This window comes from Scyliorhinus canicula, chromosome 7 (assembly GCF_902713615.1).
Source record: "Scyliorhinus canicula chromosome 7, sScyCan1.1, whole genome shotgun sequence".
NCBI classification, from domain to species: domain Eukaryota; kingdom Metazoa; phylum Chordata; class Chondrichthyes; order Carcharhiniformes; family Scyliorhinidae; genus Scyliorhinus; species Scyliorhinus canicula.
The window spans coordinates 34,021,750-34,048,726 of record NC_052152.1 but is presented as its reverse complement, the minus strand read 5'-3'; the positions used below and the strand labels follow the sequence as shown (position 1 = coordinate 34,048,726).

At 48.7% G+C, this 26,977-nt stretch overlaps 1 protein-coding gene across 9 annotated transcripts in view; it reads left to right on the top strand.

The window, feature by feature from the left end:
- The window catches only part of ros1 (c-ros oncogene 1, receptor tyrosine kinase), a 335,442-nt gene that overhangs the window by 158,482 nt on the left and 149,983 nt on the right, over positions 1-26,977 (top strand). For 8 of the 9 annotated variants that reach the window (XR_005461254.1, XM_038801721.1, XM_038801720.1 and 5 more), the window contains 7 exons: positions 845-953; positions 9,306-9,514; positions 10,654-10,743; positions 11,692-11,827; positions 12,527-12,689; positions 20,285-20,349; positions 24,566-24,695. Coding sequence is in view for 8 of the 9 variants with exons in the window: in XM_038801721.1 (XP_038657649.1) it covers positions 845-953; positions 9,306-9,514; positions 10,654-10,743; positions 11,692-11,827; positions 12,527-12,689; positions 20,285-20,349; positions 24,566-24,695 (902 nt within the window). In the remaining variant the exon portion in view is untranslated. The remainder of the gene's footprint in view (positions 1-844; positions 954-9,305; positions 9,515-10,653; positions 10,744-11,691; positions 11,828-12,526; positions 12,690-20,284; positions 20,350-24,565; positions 24,696-26,977) is intronic. The other variant, XM_038801717.1, reaches the window with a different exon arrangement.

Sequence of the window (26,977 nt, the reverse complement as noted above, 5' to 3'; positions counted from 1 at the left end):
ATGCTGGCAAATATTTCCATTAATCGACTCCCGTGTGAATCCTGGCCAAGAGGGCCAGAGCAACACAGAGGCTTTGAGAACCAGTGTCCAGCCTATTAATAGGATGTAGTGGGTCATTTTGACCCATTAGCATCCTCCTGCTGGCGCAGGGCGCAAACAACCCCATTTTTTCCCCCGACAAGAGATTCTTCGCCGCATCAGGAACTCCGCTACAGGCAACGGAGAATCTTGATTCTTGATTTTGCTAGAATGAGACATCCAGTTTTATTTTTCTCTTTGGTTATTAACATAGTCCTTCTGCCCATCCTCTACTATCTGCTGAAAGGTCTCTAAAAATGTTTTTGGGCTTCCTAGAAGGCAGTTTCACATACGTTCAGTTTTTGATTGTCCCTCATATCCACTTCTCTGTCACCCAGAGATGTAGTGACTGGACTCTGCTTACCTCCTTCGAGTGGTGGTACACTAAAGATTGGGAATATAATACAGTGAGCCAGTTTGTTGATGCTCCAAACTGATGTACTATAAGACTCAATTTTGATTTTATTCTTACTTATAACACACCTGTATTAAGCATTGTAGTTTTGTTGTGCTTTTCTAGAAGCCCTAGATGATGTACTGCTAAACCATATCGGGAGAATCATTCTGTAAATTTGCCACTCTGGACTAATTGTACCTGAATTAATCATGCTTGTATTGGCGGCTTAACAATGGGTTGTTTAAGAATATTACTAAAACTTTTGTTCAATATTCCATATTGACAGTAGTAGGGTATCAACTCTGCCATGATGAACTATTTATTTCACTGTAAATGTTGTGCAATTATCAGAATTGTTTTTGTTTATAGCTGGTGTACCAGGAAAACCAGGTACACCATATACAATCCACGATGATATCAACTGGATTAGAGCAGATGACAATGGCGATAATATAACACACTACATTCTCCAGGCCCAGTAAGTTTGTACTTTGTTAGTATGGGGGAGAAGAATCACTTTGAAGTATAAAGCTGATTATATGTGATCCTTATTAACATAATGAATCCATGCACCCTGGAAGTGATGCATAATTATAAAAGTTGAATCCTCATAAATACATAACTATTTTCCAAGAAATATTGGCTCAGATCTTCAAGTCTCCGGATAGGCAGAGACTGGACTCACCCTCCAACATACACTACAGGACCTCTTCAAAGTCCCAACACAATAGCCTGTGGGAATTGCCCAGGACATTTGAACTGCTGATCCCCGAGACCCTCTGAGAATGTCTCCAACTCTGAGGTAGAGTCAGAGATTTCGGAGAGCTCACTTACCTGAATAGTTACCCAGGAAATTTTAGGTAGATTGAAACACAGCCACTCTTCACCCATGCCCCACCTTTCGACCTGACCTGAATAACGTTGACCACCAAACCGTCCAATTCCCCACACTCCCCAACCTGACCTGATCCCAACTATCACCCCGACCCTGACTAGCCCCCACCACCTGACGTCTCCCCCCCCGATCTTTTGATTCCCCTTTTCTAACCCAGCTCACCCCGCAGCCATCCTACTTCCCTCCAATCCCCCACCGTCAACCTGATTAGCCACAACCACTCGACCCTCCCAACCTTCTAACTCCCCCTGACCTAACCTCACAACCTGATTCCCTGCACCCCCGCGACTCTTCCGATCACCCGACTCCCCTCAGAATCTCCCAGCTCCCACTCAACCCAACCCCTCCCAATCCTCCAATTCCCCCTGAGACGAGCTGCATTCAACCTCACCACCCTACCCCATTACCCACCGTACCCACCTGCCTTACCCACCTACTCACCTGCCACCCGACACCCTTTACACGCTTACATTACCTACTCTACAGCCTCAGCCAACCTGCCTTCTTACTCCTTTACCCACTTACCTTCTCTCCATGGCTTCTCAAAGAAGCTTTGGGACTTTTAAACATTACTTACCAGAATATGACCATCAAAGGTGATTGTGGCTTCTGCGGGGTTTCTCTCCTCTGCTCCCTTTGAGATTTCCAACACTGACCACGGTCTGCAGGATCCTCCATTGGAAGATTGGCCTGAAAAACCGGAGGAAGATAAGTGTACAAAGTGTAGATCAGGGTAGGAAATAGACCCTGAACAGAAGATTATACTGGATCAGAATTTTCATCATTATAAATAAGACAAGTGTTTGAGACACAGCTAATTAATGTGTATTTAGCAGCCGCAACAGAGATGAAACCTACACAAAAATGATTGTCTGGAATTCTCCGGTTGTTGCAATTCGTTTTCCCTGCTGGCAGAGTATCCCCGCCAGTGGGATTTGCAGCGGCGTGGGGTGCTTTCAATGGGAATTCCCATTGACAAGCGGTGGGAAGATGGAATCCCGCCACCAGGGAACGGGCACCGCCAAGAAACACACGGCTAGGGGACCGGAGAAACACGCCCATAGTGTGCAAAATAAAATGGTGTGTTTCGGTAAAACTTGACTTTGGAGATATCCTACAAAAATTTTAAATTGTACCAATCCATCATATTAGGGAATGACCTGAAACTGAAAATTCTATTTGATGAGTAAAAAAGATAAGATTCCAATAATTATCCAAGTTGCTATTAATATCTTAGCTTTGACCATAAAGTAGGTTTTGAAGCCTCTCATTAGACAGAGTATAACTGGCAACAAGGAACCTTACCACAGCAAGGTCGAGGGTTATGGGCAGACAGGCAGGAAAGTTTAGTTGAGGCCACAATCAGCCATGATCTCATTAAATGCTTAAGGGCCGGGTGGCATTCTCCTTACGATCTTAATATGTGGCTCGATTTAACGCACAAAAAGAGTCCCATTTTGGGCGGATGTGACAGAGCCTTTCTCGGCGTTCCTGCTGTCAAACGGAACTCTGTCATTATTTTCTGGCCTCGGTCAGGAATGCCCTGCCAAAGCTGCACTTGCCTCACTTCCTGCACTGATTAGCTCAGCTTGTGAACGCAGGAATGCCCTCATCTCGCGACCTCCTCAGCATCCCCACTGTGGCCTACAGACCCCCCCCCCACCCCCTTCATTGCCCCAACTTACCTCTAAGGGGGTCTTGGAGCCTCCCCATCACCCCACCTCTTTAAGGGCAGGGCACCCCAGTCCCAATCCCTGACATGGGCAACTTGGCACATGGACGCCATGGCACTGCCAGCCTAGCAGTGCCCCTGCTAGCTTGACAATGCCACTTGGGCATCCTGCTCAGGAGCCTGGGTGGCACTGCCAAGGTGCCAAGCTGGCAGTGCCAAGGTTACCGGATGCCATCAGGAGTGCCAGGGTACCACCCTGTCTAGACCAAGACCGCCCGGGGGCTTCTGATGACCTGGGAACCACCCCCCCCCCCTCCCCCAAGGTACCGTTATGCTTGGTCCACGTTTGTGTGAGACAGTGGTAAATGGTGTCATGGCGAGACCTCCCAGGCCCGAGTGATCATTCCTGGGCCTCTGGTGAATTGGTTGCCAACATATTTAAATGAGCCTAATAGCTTACTTAAATATGTTAGATCGTGGCGTCTCGTGAGATCTTGTTAGATCGTGCGAGGAGTTCCAAGTGTTGCAAATCTCGTGAGAGGCCCATGATCTTCAGAGGACGAGGGAACAAAAATTGACAAAATTAATTCTGAATTAAACTTTTATTTCAATGCAGTAAATACTAATTAATGTCTATAATTCCAGAATTTAACTTAAGCGCGTCTGCTCATATTTGCTTCATGATCTTTCTCCCTTCTTACCAAGATCTAACTGACAGAAAATGCATGTGATAATGTTTTTAAAATCTACCCAAACGAGTGCTGATATTGTCTTTGATATTGTCTTTAATCGCCTTGATAAACATTGATGTAAGAGGCTGCTCACTGTTTAACTAGACTCATAAACCCACCCAGTGGTATTGACCAGCTGTACAGTTGTCTTGATCTTGATGTTGTTCTACATATTTCAACACAGGTTACTGAATGGTGAAGACTATCTCTTCTCGATTCCAGTAGTGCTAATTACAGCACTCCCACTGTCTCTGGAACTGAGGTCAACTTATTTAATTGAATTAGAAGAATAATACAGGACAGAAGAGGCCCTTCAGTCCATCAAGTCTGCACCAACAAAGGAAACTTACTCTAATCTAATCTCATTCCCAGAACTTGGCCCGTAGCCTTGACTGTTTAAACAGTTCAAGGGTTCATCCAAGTACTTTTTGTGAGATTTTGTGCCTCAACTACCCTTCCAAGCAATGCATTACAGATTTCCACCACCTTGTGCGTGAAAAGGTTTTCCCCCTCTAAACCTCCTACCTTTCAACTTAAAATCATGCCCCTTGTTATTGACCTTTCCACTAAGGGGAACAGCTGCTTTCTATCCACCATATCTATGCCCTTATAACCTTATACACCTCAATCAGATCCCTCTCAGCCTTCTCTGCTCCAAAGAAAACAACTGGGATCATCCAACTTCAGTTCAAAGCTAAAATTCTCCATTCCAGGCAACATCCTGGTGAATCTCCTCTGCAGCCTCCCTGGTGCATCACATCCTTCTGATAGTACGGTGACCAGAACTGAACACAATACCCCAGCTATGGCCGAACCAAAGTCCTGTTCAGCTCCAACGTAACATTCCTACTCTTATAATATATGCCACAACTAATAAATACCCTAATAACCTGTCCTGCCACCTTCAGAGATCTGTGGACAAGCAAGCCAAGATCCCTTTGTTCCTCTGTGCTTCCTAGTGTCCTGCCATTCATTGAGTACTCCCTTGTCTTGTTGCTACTTTCAAAGTGCATCACCTCACACTTTTCAGGGTTAAATTCCACCTGCCTATCTGACCAATCCATCAGTATCCTCCTGCAACCTAAGACCTTTTTCTTCATTGTCAACCACCCGGCCAAACTTCATGTCATCTGCAAACTTACTGATCATCCCCTCCACCCATATTTTCTTCTAAATTGTTTATGCATATCACAAATAATAAGGCACCCAATACTAATCCCTGTGGTGCCCCGTTAGACACCGACCTCCAGTCACACAAACAGCCTTTTACCTCCGCCCTCTGTCTCCTATCCATAAGTCAATTTTAGATCCAACTTGCCATGTTACCCTGAATATCCTGGACAGGATTCTCTAAGCCTCTGCGCCGAAATTGCTATCGGCGTGGGGCCGGATAATGGGCGTCAAATCCGAGATCGGGTCCGATGTTGCTCCCGTGATTCTCCAGTCCCCGGAGAATCGCTGCCAATTGGGTGCGAGCGGTCAAAGCAGCGCAGATCGGGGGCCATTGAAAGAGGCCCCCATGGTGATTCACCGAGTGCGGCTGGCTGAGTTCTTGCCGGCTTGGTTCTCTCATGGTTCCACCCGGCAACAACTCGGCGTGGAGTCCGCAGCCGCTATATTGGGGGCGGAGGGATAATTCATGGAGGGGGGGGGCCTCCAGGATGGCCAGGCTATCGATCGGGGGCCACCGATCCGCAGACGCGCGCAGTCTGGGGGGGGGGGGGGAACACTTATCTTCTTGGTGCTGGTCCGTGGTGTGGGTCTGCCATGTCTCGCGGGGTGGCCAATGCAGGCCGCTGCCGTGCGCATGCGCGGACCCCCGACTGGAAGTGCAGGGCCCTGTATTGGCAGTCGGAGCTGAGGGAGAACTCCAGGGCCCCGCTAGCCCCCTGCACATCGGAGAATCACCCTGAACTTTCTCCAGGTAAGTCCAGAGTGATTCGCGCACGTTTTTTCGTGGGCGTGGTGACGTAGCCCCATTGGAGAATCCCGCCGCCCTGTACTTTTACCTTTATCAGTATTCCATGTGGGACATTTTCCAATGCTTTGCTGAAATCCATATAAATTACATCAACTGCATTGCCTGCATCTCCTCATCTGGGGCAAAATTCTCCGACCCCCCGCAGGGTCGGAGAATCGCCCGGGGCCGGTGAAAATCCCGCTCCCGCCGCGTCTGGAATTCTACGCCACCCGGGAATTGGCGGGGGCGGGAATCGCACCACGCCGATCGGCGTGCCCTCTGCGCCGATCGGCGAGCCCCCTGTGGTGATTCTCTGGCCCACGATGGGCCGAAGTCCCACCATTGAGAGGCCTCTCCCGCCGCCATGGTTTCAACCACCTCTGGTGGCGGCGGGATTCGCGGCGCGAGCGGGCGCCCAGGGTCCTGGGGGGGGTGGGCGCAGGGCGATCGGACCCCGGGGGGTGCGCAATCGGGGCCCACCGATCGGCGGGCGGACCAGTGCCGTGGGGGCACTCTTTTTCTTCCACTGCCGCCACGGCCTCCACCATGGCGGAGGCGGAAGAGAACCCCCTGCCGCTGATGTCACCACCGGCGCATGCGCGGACCGGCGAAGGCCTTTGGGCCAGCCCTGACACCGGCCGGTGGCCGTCAAAGGCCATTGGCGCCGGTTTTGCTGCCAGTCGGCGTGGCGCCAACCACTCCGGCGCGGGCCTAGTCCCCAAACGTGCGGAGAATTCCACACCTTCGGGGAGGCCCGACGCCAGAGTGGTTGGCGCCACTCCGCTATGCTGGGGCCCCCAGCCCCGCCGGATAGGGGAGAATCCCAGTCACCTCCTCAAAAAAATAATAAGTCAAATTTGTGAAACATGACCTGCCTCTGACAAACCCATGCTGACCGTCCCTGATCAAACTTTGTCTCTTCAAGAGGAAATTGATTCTGTCCTTCAGAATTTTCTCCAATAGTTTCCCACCGATGTGAAGCTCATTGGTTTGTAATTCCCTGGCTTATCTCTACCACCCATCTTGAAAAGTGGGCCTACATTCGCTGTCCTCAGGTACCTCCCCTGTGGCCAGAGAGGAAGTAAAAATTTGAATCAGAACCCTGTCATTTCCTCCGTTGCCTTCCACAGCTGCCTGGGATACAACTCATCTGAACCTGGAATATGTCCACTTTTAAGCCCGCCAAAATCTCCAGTACCTCCTCACTCCCCATATCAAAATGCTCAAGAACCTCACAGTCCCTCTGTCTGCATTCGGCACCCACATCCTCCTTCTCCAAAGTGAAACAGATGTGACATACTCATTTAACACTCTACCAATGTCATCTGGCTTGACGCACAGATTACTCCCTTGGTCCCGAATGTGTCCTACTCTTTCCACGGCTATCCTCTTCCCCTTGACATACTTAAAGAAGATCTGGGGATTTTCCCTAATCTTACCCATCAGTGCTTTTTCATGCCCCCTCTGTGCTCTCCTAATTCCTTTTTTTGAGATCCCCCTGCACTTTCTGTACTCCATGAGGGCCTCTGTAGATTTGCTCTCTTTCCTTTCTTATCAGTCCTGAATATCTCTAGACATCCAGGGTTCTCTGGATTAAAAGGGAACATTTTATACATTTTGTACTCTTGCCAATTCCATTATTTATGCCGCCCCACCCCCACTGTTCTGCTATAGATTTAACCAGAAGAAGCTATTCCCAGTCTGCTATGGTCAGATCCTCCCTTATTTCAAAAAATCAAACATACCCTCAATCCTTTTTTGCAGATCATCTTTTTTCATGATAAACTTAAAATGTACAATGTTGTGGTCGCTATCACTAAAATGCTCCCCCATTGCTGCCTCAAACACCTCTCTGGCTTCGTACTCCAAAATTAGATCCAGCACTGCACCGTTCCTTGGTGGACTTTCAACACATTGATATAACAAGCTCTCTTGAATACATTTCAAGAAATCGTCACCCTTTACTCTCTTTACAATGTGATTATCCCAATTAATGTTGGGAAAGTTGAAATCCCCTAATATAATTACTCTATTGTTTTTACACACCTCAGTGAATTGTCTACATATCTGCTCCTCTATTGCCCACTGAATGTTTGGGGGTGTATAATACATTCCCAGCAGTGTGACTGCCCTATTTTCATTCCTAAACTTTACCCACAAAGCCTCATTAGAAGACCCTTCAAGATATTGTCCCTCCTTACTGCTGACAGATTACTTAATTAATAATGCAATATCATCTCCTCTTTTACACCCTCCCCTGTCTTGCCTGAAGATCCTACACCCTGGAATGTTGAACTGCAAGTCCTGCCCCTCCGTCAACCACATCTCTGTGATGGTAACAACATCACAACTCCACGTATCAACACTCGTTCTTAACGCACCTGTCTTACCTGTGATATTCCTAGCATTAAAGTAGAGGACAGCCAGCTCACCTTCCACCCTTGAAACTCAACATGCTGTGAAACTCATCATGTGTCCTTATTACATTAACACCGTGTCCCCTCCCCCTGCCAAACTAATTTAAATTCCTTCCAACAGCACTAGCAAACTCACCTGCAAGGAGGTTCGCCCCATTCTGATTCAAATGCAGACCGCCCTGATCCTGAAAGTATTTAATCTTTGTGATATAATTCGATATAATTTGAAAATGTTCAGAATTTCAATAAATGGAGGTTAAAAATGGGGAAGTATTGTCATTTGATTAGTAATCCAGAGACCCAGGGCAAGATCTGGGGACCCTGGTTCAACTCCCTCCATGGCAGATGGTCAAATCAGAATTCAATAAAAAAAATCTGCAAGTAAAGTCTAATGATGACCATGAAAATGTTGTCATGAATACCCATCTGCACATATTTTGGGCATGTCCAAAATTGTAGGGATTCGTGAATGCAATGTCCGAGGTTCTGCGGGTGAAGGTGGTTGCGAGTCCAGAAGTGGCAATATTTGGAGTGTCGGAAGATCCGGGGGCGAGAGTCCAGGGGGTGAGAGAAGCTGATGTTCTGGCCTTTGCCTCCCTGGTAGCCCGGAGATGGATTTTGCTGGAGTGGAGGGAAACGGAGCCACCGAAACAGGGGGTGTGGGCGGGTGACCTGGCGGAGTTCCTAAGGTTGGAGAAAATCAAGTTCGTCTTAAGAGGGTTGGTTGATGGGTTTACCCGTAGATGGAAGCTGTTCAACAACTTATTCAAGAAGAATTGAGGCATCAGCATGGGGAGGAGGGAGGTAAAGGGGCGAAAATGGGGAATGGCAAGGGGGTTGGGGTGTTTGTTAGTTATTTATTTATTATGAGGTTCCTGTTTGTTCTTGCTCTTGTGTTGGTTTGTATTTATTGTTTATACAAATGTCATAATAACAATATTTTTTAAAAAACCATCTGGTTTACTAATGTCCTTTAGAAAAGGGAATCTGTCATCATTTACCTGGTCTGGCCTACATGTGACTCCGGAGTCACAGTTATGTGATTGACTCTCCAACGCCCTCTGAAATGGATGGATAGGGATGGGCAATAAATGCAAGCCGAGTCAGCAAGGCCCACATCCTGTAACATGAACTTTAAAAAAATTTTGTTTTAAGCAGGAATTCCAAAAATGAGACAGGCCGACAGAGATTCAACAACTCGGATGAATGGATCACGCTCAATCAGGGATCCTGCAGTAATATTATCTGTACTTGGCGTAATGAACATTTGAGTGGGATTTATCGAATGAGAGTTGTGGCAGTTAATGGAATCGGCATGGGTGAATTTAGTGACGCAAGTGGGGAAATCATCATGAAGCTTTATGGTGAGGTATTATACTGTCTTTCAGGTCATAGATATTGTACAGAGGAGTTTTCCAAAATAAATTATTACTTATAATTCAGTAAATTATTATAGAAATCAAAACATTTTCATTAAAGCATTTTGTGGTTGTTAAATTGTGCACACTACTGTTTATGAATGTGATCTCATGCAGTGGCTGCATAATCTTACCTCTATTTTGCTTTGTTTTTCAAATATATTTGATTTTGTATGGTGTACGAGTTCAATTCTGTCACGGCCTTGTAAGTCAGAAGGCAGGATTTAGATGAAATTTGGAGCTCACTATATGGGGAACTATAGGCATAAACAGAACCTTGCCTCTAATCATCATTCTAGTATATCAAGATGCTCTTATACTGTATCATCACACAGTTATGTGGAATAGTAGTCAGCGTCCAAGATTAATTATACTTGAAAATTCAGATTTTGCTGGATGGCAAGTGTTATGTGAATTTTGAATAGTAAATAACTGGGATTTTCATTTGTGTCAGTGATTGTAGAGTGTATGTTTGGATGTTAGTACTGCAGTGTTACTGCATTAAGATTATAGTCTAAAAAATTACTGCTTGCAATATTATCACAAGAATGTTTAATAGGCTCTTATCTTGACAGAGTAATTAACCTCTTCAAAATAGTTGGGGTAAAGCCTCTTTAAAATATATTGGACAGAAAGATGTGACACAACCATATGAAGCTTGTGACTGGTAAGACTGCAAACAGCAATTTCTAGGCATATTTTAGTCTTAAACTCACATTCCACTAGCTTTTGGCTCATCAAACTCTAGTAGTCAGTACAAGTGAATTGTCCTAATTTAAAAAGTTGGCTGTTTGCAGGAAAATTTAAAAAACAACTAATTTTTGTAATCTATTCAAAGTCAGAATTGATCTTTTTCTGCTTTATAAAGGAAATATTTATAACGGTGCCTGCAAAAGTATTCATATTTCTCAAACACACCAGTGCATGTTTTGTCTACATTTTGATCCAGTGAATGTGTTTCAGTTTAAAAGGTCTTTATTGCATTAGAGAGGTATGTAAACTTTGTGTATGCAAAAGTACATCGACATAAGCAAATCTGATATTGAATAGATTTTGTGTAAACTATCCAAACAATGTTTCAACAGAGCCTCATGAAAACCTTGTCCTGCTAGTACTGGGACCTGTCTGTGCTACAGTTCTAATGGCTGTCTTCTGTATGTCCATAGCAGCTTACGGTGAGTTTGCCAAATACTCTCTTCGAAATATTGCATTGGTTACAAGGCAAAATAAGTCAGTCTAGGCTCTTAGAATTCCTACAGTGCAGAAGGAGACCAGTCGGCCCATCGAGTCTGCACTGACCCTCTGAAAGAGCACCCTACCTAGGCCCACTAACCCCACCCCATCCCTGAAACCCCACCTAACCTGCACATTCCTGGACACAAGGAGCAATTTAGCATGGCCAATCCACCTAACCTGCACATCCTTAGACTGTGGGAGGAAACTGGAACATCTGGAGGAAACCCACGCAAACACAGGGAGAATGTGCAAACTCCATACACATAGTCACCCAAGGCTGGAATTGAACCCAGGTCCCTGGTGCTGTGTACCCTGTGCTATTTTAACATTGGGCAGTGAACACCTTAATTGAAATGTTGAAGTTTGATGTCATTCATAAACCAGCATTATTTTAATCTGGTTTGCGAAGCACGTGCTTGGTACCCATCTTGCCAAGAGAATATGATTTGGAAGCTTGAGGGCCAGAAAACAAAAAGTTTAACTGTTTTATTTTTTGCATGTTTCTTTGTGGGCAAGCGGAATCAAAACATCCCCTGAGGTGTAAGCAGTATTTAAGGCTTCCCTTGATCCTATCCTTGTCTGGAGCCCTCCACTTTCATTAGAACCGTCTTGGAATTGCGGCCGTTCTTGTTGAACCTGCTGCTCCCCTGCCAATCGGCTTGAAGTCATTCTCTCCATATTCAGGCAATTGTTAGGTTCTGAGCTTTGGTATGAGGCTGAGGCCTTAAATCAGTCCAAGCCTCACGCTGCTGAATCTGGGCGAGTGCCATCTAGCTCGTCTTTCACACCATGTTGAAGTAAAGGCTAGAATTTCATTGTTAATAAAATTCACAATGCATTTTTAAAGATATTTCTTTACCTAACTTAATTTTCTTAACATTTGCCAGCACAAAATGCAAATCATAATAAACAAATGGGAGATGTAGCCACTCTTCATGTGAACTATAATCCGGATTTGGAATTGGCATGGATCAGAGATATGAATGCATCCGTAATTCAGACAAACATCTGGTATACCTCGAGGTACTATTCAGCTCTTTCCTTTCTCCTATATTAGTTTCAGTACCATCATTAACAAGAGACAAGATGCCCTGTGAATCCAATGAATGATGGTAGAATTCATAACATGGTGTCTATGATTATTTGGCAGTTACTGACGAAGGTTTATTCTGGAACGAAGCAGGTTGTAGCAAGTGTATTAATCAACAACATTTATATGTTAACTAAATGTAAATTTGTGAGTGATAGACGTGGCATGGATTCCCTATTGGGGTTATTTTCAGATGTAGGCCCACCTTCCCAACTTTGCCTGAGGTGTGGTGATCCTGAGGTTAAATTACCCTCAAAGGGGAAAGCAGCCTGTGGTCATCTGGGAGTATGGCGACTTTTACTTTATTTTCAGATGCACAGATTAGGAGGAGGGTCATATTGCACAGCGAAAGCGATCATAACAGCCCTCGGTGACAGTAACAATCTCTCAATTGACTTTTACATGATGGTGAAAGAGACTTTGGGGGAAATTCTCTGAGTTAGTGCTTGAAAATTTGTGATTAGTGCACATATATTGCCCGCAACTTGTATCTTTATGGGCTCAGAGAATTGATTTTTACTTCTGAGGTGCTAAGTTGTGATTTATATGTATTGATGTATATGTATTGATGTCTTTACAGTTTGGAGTATGGTGGATGAAAATTTGATGAATAATTTGAACATTTTTTCCAGCTGCTTCCCCACACACGTGGAGCTTGAGTCTCTTCCATTGTTTCCCAGGGAGAAACTCACTTTGCTAAATTTTCTTGGTCGTGGGGCATTTGGAGAAGTGTTTGAAGGAAAAGCTGAAGACATTTTGGGGCCTGGGAGTGGCGATGTCAAAGTAGCCGTAAAGGTAAGTGTGTCAACAATGTGTGTTTCATAAGGTGGGAGGAGAGTGACTACTGCATTGTGCGCCAGGAGATCTTAGCCACACAACCAAAAGTAAGAGTAAACCTGCAAACGCCATAAATTTGAAGTAAAAACACAAAGGGCGAGATTCTCTGGCCTTTCCCTGATGTGTTTCTTGGTGGCAGGAGGCCTTTGGTCGACGGCGGGATTCCTGGTCCCACCGCTGTCAATGGGATTTTACTTCGATTCCACCCCACTGATGCACTATCAATAATAACGAGACGAGAGTAGAGAGTAATCGAGGCTTTATTAAGCAGAAATGTGTTGCCTCCTGCAGCTGCTGCCGAAATGGCTGCAGCTCGGTGAGCACACACATTTATACTCCGCCTACTGGGTGGAGCCAGCAGGCAGGGATCTACCCCCGTACCTGTAGTACAGGAGCCTTACCATATTACATCTCATATACGTATTATACAAACAGTGGTGACTACCATATTCACCCCCTGTTAAAAAAGAGTCCAGCGGGGGTGGCGTAAAACTATTTACATAGTATGTGAGCATTTTTAAAAACTATTTACATGGTATGTGAGCATTTTTAAAGAGTACAGTTTGGTGGAAGTTCACAAATTTAGCCGGTCGGGTGCTTTGATCCTCCGTTGTGAACACGGCAGTCCCGGTGGTGATGCAGGCGCCGGCTTGGTTGCCTGTGACTCCGGGAGCGTGTAGTCCTCATCCTCATCCCTGGGTGGAACCAAAGGGTGGACGGATCGTCCTGGAGCGGGGGCTGTGGTGATGTGCGCTGGGGGGAGGGTAGGTGACGCCGGGGCAGTTGGAGGGGGGAGTGAGGAACCAGCTGGTGCCAGGTCCCTGAGGGAGACTGTGTCTTGGCGGCTGTTGGGGTACGCCACGTAGGCGTACTGTGGGTTCGCAAGTAGCAGCTGTACCCTTTCGACCAACGGGTGCGCCTTGTGGAGCTGCACATGCTTGCGGAGGAGGACGGGTCCTGGGGCTCCGAGCCACGTTGGGACTGAAACCCCGGAGGTGGACTTCCTAGTGAAGGCAAGGAGACGTTTATGGGGGGTTTCATTAGTTGTAGTGCGAAGTAGCGATCGAATGGAGTGTAGGGCGTCGGGAAGGATTTCCTGCCAGCGGGAGACCGGGAGATTTTTGGACCGTAGGGCTAGCAGGACTGCTTTCCAGACTCTCCCGTTTTCCCTCTCCATCTGCCCGTTTCCCCGGGGGTTGTAGCTGGTCATCCTGCTCGAGGCAATGCCCTTGCTGAGCAGGAACTGACGCAGCTCATTACTCATAAAGGACGATCCCCGGTCGCTGTGGACGTAAGCGGGGAAACCGAACGGAGTGAAGATGCTATTGAGGGCTTTGGTGACTGTGGCAGACGTCATATCGGGCATGGGATGGCGAAGGGGAATCTGGAGTATTCATCGACCACATTCAGGAAGTACGTTTTTCCGTTGGATGAGGGGAGGGGCCCTTTGAAATCCATGTTGAGGCGTTCAAAGGGGCGGGAGGCCTTCACCAGGTGCGCTCGGTCTGGCCGGTAGAAATGCGGTTTGCACTCCGCGCAGACCTGGCAGTCTCTGGTGACCGTCCTGACTTCCGCAGTGGAGTAGGGGAGGTTGTGGGCCTTTATGAAGTGAAAGAAATGAATGACCCTGGGTGACAGAGACCATCGTGTAGGGCCCGGAGTCAGTCCACTTGTGCGCTGGCACATGTACCTCGGGATAGGGCAACGGGGGCTCATTGAGCTTACCGGGGCGATACAAAATCTCGTAATTGTAGGTGGAGAGCTCGACCCTCCACCTTAAGATTTTATCATTTTTGATCTTGCCCCGCTGTGTATTATTGAACATGAAGGCAACCGACCATTGGTCAGTGAGGAGAGTGAATCTCCTGCCGGGCAGGTAATGCCTCCAATGCTGCACAGCTTCAACGATGGCTTGGGCCTCCTTTTCGACAGAGGAGTGCCGAATTTCGGTGGCATGGAAGGTGCGGGAAAAGAATGCTACGTGTTTGCCTGCCTGGTTGATGGTGGCGGCCAGAGCGATGTCTGATGAATCGCTCTTGACTTGAAAGGGGAGGGTCTCGTCGACCGCGTGCATCGCGGCCTTGGCGATGTCGGCCTTGATACGGTTGAAGGCCTGGTGAGCCTCAGTCAGGGGGAAAACTGTGGTGTGGATGAGGGGCGGGCCTTCTCCGCATAGTTAGGGACCCCCTGGGCGTAGTATGAGAAGAACCCCAGGCATCGTTTGAGGGCCATGGGGCAGTGGGGGAGAGGGAGTTCCATGAGGGGGCGCATGCGATTGGGGTCGGGCCCTAGAACTCCATTTTGCATCACATAGCCATAATGGCTAAGCAGTTGGTGCTGAACACACACTTCTCCTTGTTATACGTGAGGTTCAGGAGTTTGGTGGAGTGGAGAAATTTGAAACGGTTAGCGCCGTGGTCCTGCTGGTTGTGGCCGCAGATGGTGACATTATCGAGGTACGGGAAGGTGGACCGCAGTCCGTACTGGTCAACCATTCGGTCCATCTCCCGTTTGAAGACCGAGACCCCATTAGAGACGCCGAAGGGAACCCTAAGGAAGTGATAAAGGCGGCCATCTGCTTCGAATGCAGTGTATTGGCGGTCCGCCTTTCGGATGGGGAGCTGGTGGTAGGCAGATTTCAGGTCCACTGTCGAGAACACCCGGTACTGTGCAATCTGATTGACTATATATCAGATATGCATGGGAGGGAGTACATGTCGAGTTGCGTGTACCGATTGATGGTCTGACTGTAGTCAATGACCATCCTGTGTTTCTCCCCAGTCTTTACAACTACCACTTGGGCTCTCCAGGGGCTGTTGCTGGCCTCAATGATGCCTTCCCGCAGTAGCTGCTGGACCTCCGACATGATGAAGGTCCTGTCCTGGACACTGTACCGTCTGCTCCTGGTGGCGACAGGCTTGCAATCCGGGGTGAGGTTTGCAAACAGAGAGGGTGGGTCGACCTTAAGGGTCATGAGGCCGCATACGGTGAGGGGTGGTAGGGGTCCGCCGAATTTTAGAGTTAGTCTTTGGAGGTTTTACTGGAAGTCCAGGCCGAGTAACAAGGCAGGATATAGGGGAGGACGTAGAGCCGGAAGTTGCTGAACTCTATGCCCTGGACGGTGAGGGTGGCGATGCAGTACCCCCGGATCTCCACGGAGTGGGATCCGGAGGCCAGGGAGCTTCTTTGGGTAACGGGGTGTACTGCGAGGGAGTAGCGCCTTACCGTAGCGGGGTGGATGAAGCCTCTCCGTGCTCCCAGAGTCGAGAAGGCAAGATGTCTTGTGGCCATCAACTTTCACTGTCGTTGTCGCGGTTGCGAGTTTGTGTCGCCGGGACTGGTCGAGCGTGATGGAGGCGAGCTGCGGCTGGTGTTGGTGGGCTCCGGGCTGGTCGGGGGCGGTTGCGGGCGATGAGCGGCCAGGTGAGGTGCCCGACGAGCAGGGGGCCTGAGGTGCCGTCCAAAATGGTGCCGAAGATGGCAGCGCCCACGGGGCGCACATGGCGGGTGGCGTTAAAGGTGGCTGCGCCCACGGGCCACCGAGGTCTGATGGGGGGAAGATGGTGGCGCCCACGGGCCGCACGTGGGCTGCGGGGACGAAAATGGCAGCGCCCACGGGTCGCACGTGGGGGGTGCAGGAACAATGGGCCTGGATACAGCGGCGATCGACCGGGCCTGACACACCGCAGCGAAATGCCCCTTCTTCCCGCAGGTCTTGGAGATTGCACTCCGCGCCGGGTAGCGCTGCCGAGGGTGCTTTGTCTGCCCGCAGAAGTAGCACTTGGGCCCCCTGGGGTTGGCTGGTTGCCGCGCGGCACAGGCTTGGGGTTGGCTGGGGCCGGTCGCTGGTGGGGTCCATGATGTTCAGGAGGGGGTCGCCATGCGGTCGGGGCATACGCTTGTGCATTACGGGAGGCTACCGTTAGTGAGTTCGCGAGTTTCTTGGTCAGCGCGAGGCCGAGCGTACCCCCTTCTAAGAGGCGCTGGCGGATGTACGCCGACCCTATGCCCATAACGAAAGCGTCCCTGATTATGAGTTCAGTATGTTCAACGGCCGAAACTGCTTGGCAATCGCAGTTCCTCGCCAGGGCGTGCCGGGCACGCCAGAAATCGTCCAATGACTCACCGGGGAGTTGTTGCAGCGTAGACAGGAGGTGCCTGGCGTAGAGTTTGTTGATCGGCTGGATGCAATTCTTTCGAAGCGCCATGGCCCCAGTGTAGTTGGCGCATCCCGGATAAGGGGAAAAATATCGGAGCTCACACGTGTGCACAGTATCTGGAGTTTCTGTGCTTCTGAGTGTTGTTCTGTCGCTCCGATGTGGGCTTCAAAGCAAGCTAGCCAGTGGTCGAAGGCTGACGTGGCGTTGTCTGCTTGAGGGTACAGCTGCAGGCGATCTGGCTTGATGCGTAGGTCCATTTCGCTGTAAAATCTCTGCTTAATAAATTGATGCATTATCAATTATGATGAGACGAGAGTAGAGAGTAATCAAGGCTTTATTAAGCAGAGATGTGATGCCTCCTGCAGCTGCTGCCGAAATTGCTACAGCTCGGTGAGCCCACACATTTATACTCCGCCTACTGGGCGGAGCCAGCAGGCAGGGATCTACCCCCGTACCTGTAGGAGCCTTACCGTATTACCGCTCATTTACATATTATACAAACAGTGGTGACGGCCACACCCACGCCGCCAGGAAACCCGCGGGAGTGTGCCATCGGCAGAACCGGAAGATTCTGCTGGCGCTAATAGCCGGACGATCTCGCCCAAAATATTGGGAATGCACCAAGTCAACCTGAACGAATCCCTGGTGGTTCCCTGAACAACAGAAAAAAAATTGTTAAACATCCAACCAATGATTCATCAGAATAGATCTAAAGTTAAAGCTACAATGTATAACTTTATAATCTTGCATTACGCTTACCTCTTAGAATAAAGGGCGGGATTCTCCCCTACCCGGCGTGGTAGGGGGTCCCGGCGCCGAGGAGTGGCTTGAACCGCTTTGGCGTCAGGCCGCCCCAAAGGTGTGGAATCCTCCGCACTTAAGGGGCTAGGCCGGCCCTGGAGTGGTTTGCGCCGTGCCGGCTGGCGGGGAAGGGGCTTGGCGCCACGCCAACTGGCACCGAAGGGCCTCCGCAGGCCGGCGCGAGTTTGCGCATGCGCGGGAGTGCATCATCCCAGCACATGCGCAGAGGGCTTCGTCTCCGCACCGGCCATGGGGACCGCTACTTCCGCTGGTGTGGAAGAATAGAGTGCCCCCACTGCACAGGCCCGCCCGCCAATCGATGTGCCCTGATCGCGGGCCAGGCAACTCCCGGGGACAAATCCCCCCGCGCCCGCCCCCCCGATAACCCCGGGGGCTGCCCGCGCCGCCAGGTCACGCTGGTAAGGACCTACTCTAATTTATGCCGGCAGGACCGGCAAAAAAACCGGGTGGTCACTCGGCCCATCGCGGGCCAGAGCATCGCTGGGGGGGGCTGCTGCGAGTGCCCGCCAAATCCCTGGCACCGGAGAATTTGGCAGCTGGCGGGGGCTGGATTCTTGCCCCCCCCCCGGCCAATTCTCAGACCCGGATCTGAGAATCCCGCCCAAAATCTCCCAATTATACCTATCAAGTCTTACCCCATTTCAGAACTAAAGCTTGAACGCGGAATGTATTGAAGGCTTGCGTATAAAATCTCTGCTGTTATTTCAATATTGTTGTGAGGGAATGCTATATTTTAAGAGGGGCCATCCTTCAGAAGATGTTAACTGAGGTCCCGGCATTTGTTAGATCAGCACTCAAGATCCTATGGATAGGCAAAGAAGACCCAGAAATTCTCCCAGTGTTGAGATGAACATTCTGCCCCCAGCCATTACTCAATTAACTAATGATTCATCTCACTGTTTTAAAAAATATTATGGTTACTTGCATTGTCACATTTGCCAAACTAAATAGTGACTGAAATTCCAAGTAATTCATTGTGAGATGCACTGGGGATGTTGGTGAGAGATGTGAGCAGGCAGGGTATATGTGCAAGCTCCATCTTTCCATGTGTCTGACATTTGTTATTCTAAAAACACTTGATAAATTATTTAGCCAGCACCAATTGTGTGAAAGACCGATAACTTGAGCTTTGGGCTGTCAGACAGCTATCTGATCCCCTTTAATCTTTACTCTAAATGATCTTTGGTTCCCGTCCCAGCCTCCCTGAACAGACGCCGGACTGTGGCGACTAGGGGCTTTTCATAGTAACTTCATTTGAAGTCTACTTGTAACAATAAGCGATTTTCATTTCATTTCAATGCAAATGAGGTCGACCAAACTGATGGGAGTGAGCTCCCAATTTTCTTATTGGGAGTGTGCTGTGTGTTCAGCTCACTGGTATAAATGGGCAATAGAAAGGAAGCATGTTTTTGTCTTGCGGTAAATGAATATTTAAATTGCTGAGTTTTTTTCATGGCTGCAATGAAAGTTCTTAAACTGGGCCTTGGATTGAGTGCTACACGTCATTTAAGTTTGTGAATGTCGACAAAGAGGATGAAAGTTAGGTTTTCTGGGCCAGAGGTGCATTGCCCTTATCTACACAGCCTGGGCCATTTTTCTATGGAAATAGCTGTGTCAGATTTGTTTTGGACCCCCCAATGACTAGGCCCCAGTTGAACTTCCAATTCTGCATCTAAACTATGGGAGCGATCTACCGGCTACATCCTGGCAGAACTGGAGTGCGACCCGGCCATTAAATCCCGGGATAGGCCTCCCCCAGGATTCACAACGGCCGGTATGCCTTGCGAGATCTAACCAGAGGAATAATCAGTTTCAGAACCTACTTAGCCATGCTTGCACCGGACCTAACGGGCACCTGCCATCTGCCGGCCTCGCTGAGGAGACCCAGGTGATCGAAGGCCTCTGAGCAGGGTTGTACCCTTGAACTGCTGGTGCCACCGCCCTGGCAGTGCCACCTGGTTGCTAGCTTGGCACTGCCAGGCTCCCCAGGTAGCATTGCCAGAGTGGAAGGGGCACTGGTCAGGTGCCAGGCAGACAATTTGCCTGCACCGGGATCAGACCTGGGAGTGTCCTGCCCTAAGAGGTAGGGTGGGGCGCGGGGGCCTTGATGATCCCATTGTAGATGTGTTGAAGAAGGCGGGGTTGTGTCGGGGGTTCGCAATTGTAGAATTGTCATCCCAATATCTTACTGCACGGAGGAGTTCCCTGCTGGGACACTAAAACAAAAACAAAGTGCCGTTAGGTAGTGGGGTCGTTATGGCGCTACAAGCACTGGGAACGACTCCTCTAATCCTACCTGGAACATACTCTATTAGTTTTTCAGTTAGATTGCGTCCTATATGATTTCTCGCTAAGGCTAACAGGAAAATCCATTCAGATTGTCATTAGCACTATTTTTGTCCTGTTCTTGCTCAAAGATCCTGGGAATCAAAAAATCTACTGTAGTGCTTTCCCCCCACTCTGAGACACAAATTGCATTTCGATCTGACACCAAAACATTCACATTAAGGTGAATATTATTAGCCAAGGTTACAATGCATTTTCACAAGAATATGATTATTTACTTACCAGGCGCTGAGAAAAGGGGCAACGGATCAGGAAAAATCTGAATTCCTCAAAGAGGCCTATTTAATGAGGTAGGTTTGATTTCAGACAATGGCTGAGATGTTTGTTTGTTTCCGATGCTCATGACAAAGGAGCCGCACGTTGAAATTTGTTAGAGAATTTCCGGATTCTATACTGGCAGTCAGATGAGTGTCCCGTAAGATTCCAAAATTGCCATCAATCGCATCTATTTGTGAGTGTGCCCAAAATTCTGGGGAATTTTGCTGCCTGGGGAAAGCGAGCAGCATAATCAATGATCCCTCCCACCCGGCTTGCTCACTTTTCCAACTTCTTCCATCGGGCAGGAGATACAGAAGTCTGAGAACACGCACGAACAGACTCAAAAACAGCTTCTTCCTCACCGTCACCAGACTCCTAAATGACCCTCTTATGGACTGACCTCATTAACACTCCACCCTGTATGTTTCATCCGATGCCAATGCTTATGTAGTTACATTGTATACCTTGTGTTGCCCTATTATGTATTTTCTTGTATTTTCTTGTATTTTGTTTAATTCCCTTTTCTTCCCATGTACTGAATGATTTGTTGAGCTGCTTGCAGAAAAATACTTTTTACTGTACCTCGGTACACGTGACAATAAACAAATCCAATCCAATCCAATCCAATTCTGCTGGGGGTATGGCGATGGGTAAAGGCTATGGATAGAACATACTGCAACAGGAAGAGCTCAGCCCAAGTGAGTCATGAACAAAGTAGGGCCAGAAAATATTGAAAGAAACGGCGCAGAGCATGGGGTAGAGGGAGGAGAGGCACACATCTGACAAGAGCAGCAGGATATACAGGTATTACTAAAGGAAAGCAAGCAAATGGTCAGACTAAGAGTTTCCCTAAATTCAGCTCCAGTAGTTAGTCTTTCTCAGTCTTTCTCAGCATATCTAAATATTACGGAAAATTTCTCCTGCATATGTGGAGCAGCAAAATCATCAACATGTTCTTAAATATCTGTGATCTTGCAATACTACAACAAAAAGGAACTCCCTCCCAGAGAGTTATTAGAATAGGTGGAATTTTCCCATATTTTTCTGACCGAAGTCCAGCATGTCGCCCTCCAGCTGCATAGCTGAGATTTTAGTCCAGATTTTGTGCCTCACTGGGGGAAAAAATATCAGTGGGCATGGTTTATCCAGTTGCTGTAGCAAGGCGGGGCCTGGCAGAGCTGGCAAAACCTGATCAGCACAGAAAGTAAATGCCACCCCCCCCTCTCAAGGACAGGGAGGAACCCCCTTACCCACCAGAAGCACCGGGGGCGCCCTACCAGCACCATCAGATTCAGGGCTTCCCACCACCGTCAGCATGTGAGCTCTCACCACCTTCACAAGCATTAGTATAGGGGGCTCCTCTCCCCCAACAAAGATAACACAGACCCCGCGCTCAATGGGGCTCCTCAGAGGGTCCATCTCTGGCATTGCCCCAGCACAGGTTGGTACTACCAGCCTGGCAGTGTTGACCTCAGCCAAGGACAGAGCCAGGGCTCGGCCTGGGCATGTCCCTGCCCCCCCCCCCCCCCCCTCCCCCAGAGGGCTATGCTTACCGTTGCACCCCCAGGGGGAGGGGGGGAACCCTCTTCGGGGAACGCGATTTTCGATGGCGAGATCGGGTTTTCCGATTTTTCATGCCCCTCAGTGACATAATGAGGTTCATGCCTAGAAAAGGCGGGAACCTAATTTACATGCATTTTAATATATCTACCTGGCCCTCCACCACATGATCCCCTCACTAAATTTTCAAACAATTCTCGTGGGAATTTCCTCCCGCAGCGCCGTCCTCACTGATGGCTATCGCAGGCTGACATCCCCCCCACATACTTATTACAATTCTCCCTTCAGGCTGTTCCCTTTTATAGTTGGCTCCTTCTAATCTTTTCATATTCCTCTGAGAGCAACCTATAATCAGACATGGGGCAGCACGGTAGCGCAGTGGTTAGCATTGCTGCCTCACGGCGCTGTGGTCCCAGGTTCGTTCCCGGCTCCGGGTCACTGTCCTTGTGAACTTTCCCTGTGTTTGCATGGGTTTCGCCTCCACAACCCATAGATATGCTGGGTAGGTGGATTGGCCACACTAAATTGCCCCTTAATTGGAAAAAATGAATTGGTTACTCTAAATTTTTTTTTTTTAATGGTCAAACCCTAATAGTTTCTCACAAGAATGTGTGCCACGAGTTAAGGTGCCCAAATCCTTCAATTGACATTTGAATCTTCCTAACATGTCTCAGCTGAGCCTTGCTGTCCATGTCCTCAAAGGAAAGTTACAGGATGCCCTTCAATTGGCCGAAAAGTACTGTAGTTAACTTCACCCACAAGTCCTCAGACCCTTTCCCTAGTGATTTCTGCCCCTCCCCCAAAGTTAATTTTTCAACTGCACCATTCTATCAGCTGTCAAAGTCACACTGCTCCACTTCTACTACGGTACCAGCTTCCAAACCCACTGCCTGTTACAGCCCAAGCCGCTGCCATCATCCTGGAAGAAAATTATATGCAAGTCTACTCCCTCTGATCACTCTCTTGCCTCCCTCATTAACCCTGGAGCCCATTGTGACTCTTGTACATACCCGTGTCCTCCCCAGTGAACCATTTTCTTTAGTTGTCCTCATGCCCCTTGTTGACTTCACCCCTCCGCATCTTGACGCCTTTTTGCACAGTGACCTACCAAGATGTCCTCCCATGAGATCGTTGAATGTCCTCTCTTACTTAACAGTTCCCCATTTACAGGCTGCAGATGCCTTCCCTGACTCTGACTATGCCATCTGCCGCCCAGTACCAAGCCACCAACCCCCAGGACCCAAGTGTGTGAGGGAATGACCATCTCCCTGCACACCATGCTGTGTAGGACTAACAAAGCACAGACAGCACCCCCCCCCCCCCCCCCCTGTGACCAGGGCATGTGAGCCTGGCATAGCCTTGTAGCAGGCTACACTGCCTCAGATATATCCCCCCCCCCCCCCTTCCTTTAACCATACTCCCCAGGCTAGTGCCTCTGTTCACTCCTACCCTTCTGTGCTCCAGCCATGCCTCCATTCTCAGTCAAATGGGTGCCTTCCATTACACCCATTTCACTTCCTTTCCTGGTGCATCCTTGGCACAGTGTTGGAGCAGCTGTGAGGGCAGTGCAGTGCCGTGCAGGGCAGTGAAAGGTAGGCAAAAGCTGCACGTACAAACCGCAAAGTAGTGAGTGAAGTGCAGTTCACCAGGTGAATGCCACTTATATCTGGACCTGAATCAGGCCGGTGTAATTATCTGCTTGTTGGATGATTGGATTGGGAGTGTGAACATGATACCGGTGAGCTGGACATTCATTAGATGCAAAAACATGAAAATACAATTCCTGACATACCGCAGTGGGAAACGTTCCCATGACAGTCAGGAGGGGAAAATTGTAACCTATTTTCCCACTGGCTAAAAACTGACTTGTGGCCGCACACATTTTCCTGTCCTGCCTCCACGATGCCCACGGCTGGCGGGACCAGAAAACATTGCCTGTTATCTCTGCCCACCTTCAGTGGCAGAGCTGATTAAAATATACAGATTGATTTGACTCATCTCGATTCATACGCACTTTACATTGTCTGCAGGAATTATTTTTCCTTGCCTTAACATACAAACATTTGGACATACAAAATAGGAGCAGAAGTAGTATGGAGTACAGGCAGCATGGTAGCACTGTTGCTTTACAGCGCCAGGGACCCGGGTTCGATTCCCTGCTTGGGGATCACTGTGCGGAGTCTGCACGTTCTCCCCTTGTCTGCTTGTGTTTCCTCCGGGTGCTCCGGTTTATTCCCACAAGTCCCGAAAGATATGTTTGTTAGGTGAATTGGACATTCTGAATTCTCCCTCTGTATACCCGAACAGGCGCCGGAAAGTGGAGACTAGGGGATTTTCACTGTAACTTCATTGCAGTGTTAATGTAAGCCTACTTGTGACACTAATAAAGATTATTATTAGATCATTCAGCCCCTCAAATTTGCACCGCTATTCAGTAAGATGGCGGCTGATCTCTTTGTGCTACATACAGTGGCAACGGGGTCGAATCTTCCCAATATAATTTTTTTTGACAAAAGGTTCCTGCCTTCCAAGTAACCCTGTATGAATACTTGTTCCAAATTATCTTTTTCTTATGTTTTTAAAAAGAATATACTTGGTTTTTGTCCATCATGTATTTTTCATTGGCAACTTTGTGTTTGAAATACTTGGGAACATTAATTCTTATTGTGTGTGTTTATTTCTTTTTAGTCATTTTGATCACACTCATATAGTTAAGCTGCTGGGTGTGTGCCTGCTGAATGAGCCACAGTTCTTAATCCTGGAGCTGATGAAGGGAAGAGACTTGCTCAGTTATCTCCGAGGAGCTCGAGGATCGCGGGTGGGTGAGACAAATAATTGACAGTACTCCCATCATGTCCCTGGAAGATAAACATTAAAGATCTGGAAGAAGGAACTGAGGGCACTGTTGCTAAGTTTGCAGATGATACAAAGGTATTCAGATGGATAGGTATAGCATTGAGGAAGCAGGGGGAGCTGCAGAAAGACATGGACAGGCTAGGAGAGTGAGAAAAGAAGCAGCAGATGGAATACAATGAGGAAAGGTGTGAGGTTATGCACTTTGGTAGGAAGAATGGAGGCATAGACTATTTTCAAAATGGGAAAATACTTGGGAAACCCAGAAGCAAAAAGGGACTTGGGATTCCTTGTTCAAGATTCTCTTAAGGTTAACATCCAGGTTCAGTTGGCAGTTAAGAGGGCAAATGCCAAGACTTCTGCTTGTGACCTTGGAGTGATTGGTCACATAAAGGGCCGTTCCTGTTAAAAGTCACAGAAAAGGGCTCTTTTTACGCAGATCCGGTTGGGATTTTGATGAAAAGGCGTAGGTGAATGTTAGAGGAGTAGTTTACCCCTGGAATGGTATGTCTTCTGATCACCGGACCCGGTAGAAAACAGTGAGAGGTTTGGCTGGAAAGTTGAAAAAGTCTTGTGCTTCACAGACAGTCTCTTCCAGCATGCAGGCGGGGGAGGGGCAAGCTGTAAGGCCCCAGATACAGCAACTGATGACTTTTAGCAAGGAGGAATTCCATAAACAGAGGAAAGAAATTCATGAGGATCATGCAACGGCCTTGCAGAAGCTGTGGTACCCCATAAGAGTACTTTGGAACAGATGGAGAGGTGTATGGAGGTGCAGGGGTCACAGATTTGGGAGATTGAAGGAGTGATCTCGGACCACAGCGATCGTGTGGTGGCTCTGGAGGCGGAGGTGGGGCTCCTAGGAGACCTTTGTAAAATGCTGAGGGCAATGGTTGAGGAGCAGGAGAATGCCTCAAGAAAGCAGAACCTGCGAATAGTGGGCCTGTCTGAAGGAGTGGAAGGTGTGAGGTACGTCTCGAAGATGCTGGTGGCAGAAGAGGTGCTGGATAAGGCATCTGAAGTGGATCGAGCGCATAGGTCTCTGAGGCAAAAGCCTAGAGCTGGGGAGCCGCCATGGGCGAAAATCGTGAGACTACATAAATTTGTGGAGAAAGAAAATTCTATGGTGGGCCAGGGAGAAGTGTAGCTGCGACTGGGAGGGAAATAACACCCAGATTTATCAGGACATCGGAGCCGAGTTGGCAAAATGGCGGGCAGGTTTCAACAAGACCACGGCGGTGCTGTATCGGCGGCAGATCAGGTTTGGGGTGCTCTACCCGGCAAAATTATGGGTGACGTTCTGAGGCCGGGGGTATTATTAAGAGACCCCAAAAGCGGCAAAGACTTCATTAAGGAGCATAAACTGGGGGAGAACCGAGTGGATAATGCTTGGGAACCAGGGTGCTGGCACTATGTAATGTTCGGGAGCATGTTTGAAGTGGGTGTAGGGATTGGGGGATTTTCGACTTTATTTGTGGGGGGGGGGATTCTGTTCAATGTTGAGATTATAAGGAGTTGTGGGGGTGAAACGTTTATGTGGGGATGGATGTACCCACCCCCCTCCTGTTTTATGGGACTGTTTGTGTTTAACATCTGTTAGTTTGCTTTTGGAGAAGGCTACCTGGAGTTCAAGAGAAGTCCTTGTTTGGGTGGGGGAGGGTAAGGCCAGCAGGAGGCCTTCTTCTTTGAGCTGAGGAGTGGGTGGGGGGGTGGGGGGGGGGGGGGGGGGGGAGAGGGGGGGGGGGAGAGGGAGGGGGGGGGGTCATTAGGATGTGCCTTTGGGCAGGGGCAGCTGCGCTAGCAGGTTATGCTGATGAACGGAAGTGAGGTGGTGGGGAGAAGGCCAAGAGGGGTGGCCGGGGGGGAGGGGAAGGGGAATAGCGGGGGTGGGGTTTCTGCGGGGGTGAGAGATGACATGGTCAAGGGCGATGAAAGGGGCCATCTGGGATGGGCCTGGTACAGAGTGGAATTAAAGGGATGTGAGTTAAGTGGGGAACATGACAGACGGTAGAGGGAATCGGAGGCGCAAGCCTCCAGTAAGGTTGGTAATGTGGAACATCCGGGGACTAAATGGTTAAAAGGTCGGGGGTGTTCGCGCACCTCAGGAGCTTGAAAGCGGGGGTTGTCTTTTTGCAGGAGACACACTTCCGTGTGAAGGACCAGGTTAGGTTAAGGAAGGGGTGGGTCGGGCAGGTTTTTCACTCGGGGTTTGATTTGAACTCGAGGGGTGTGGCGATTTTAATGAGC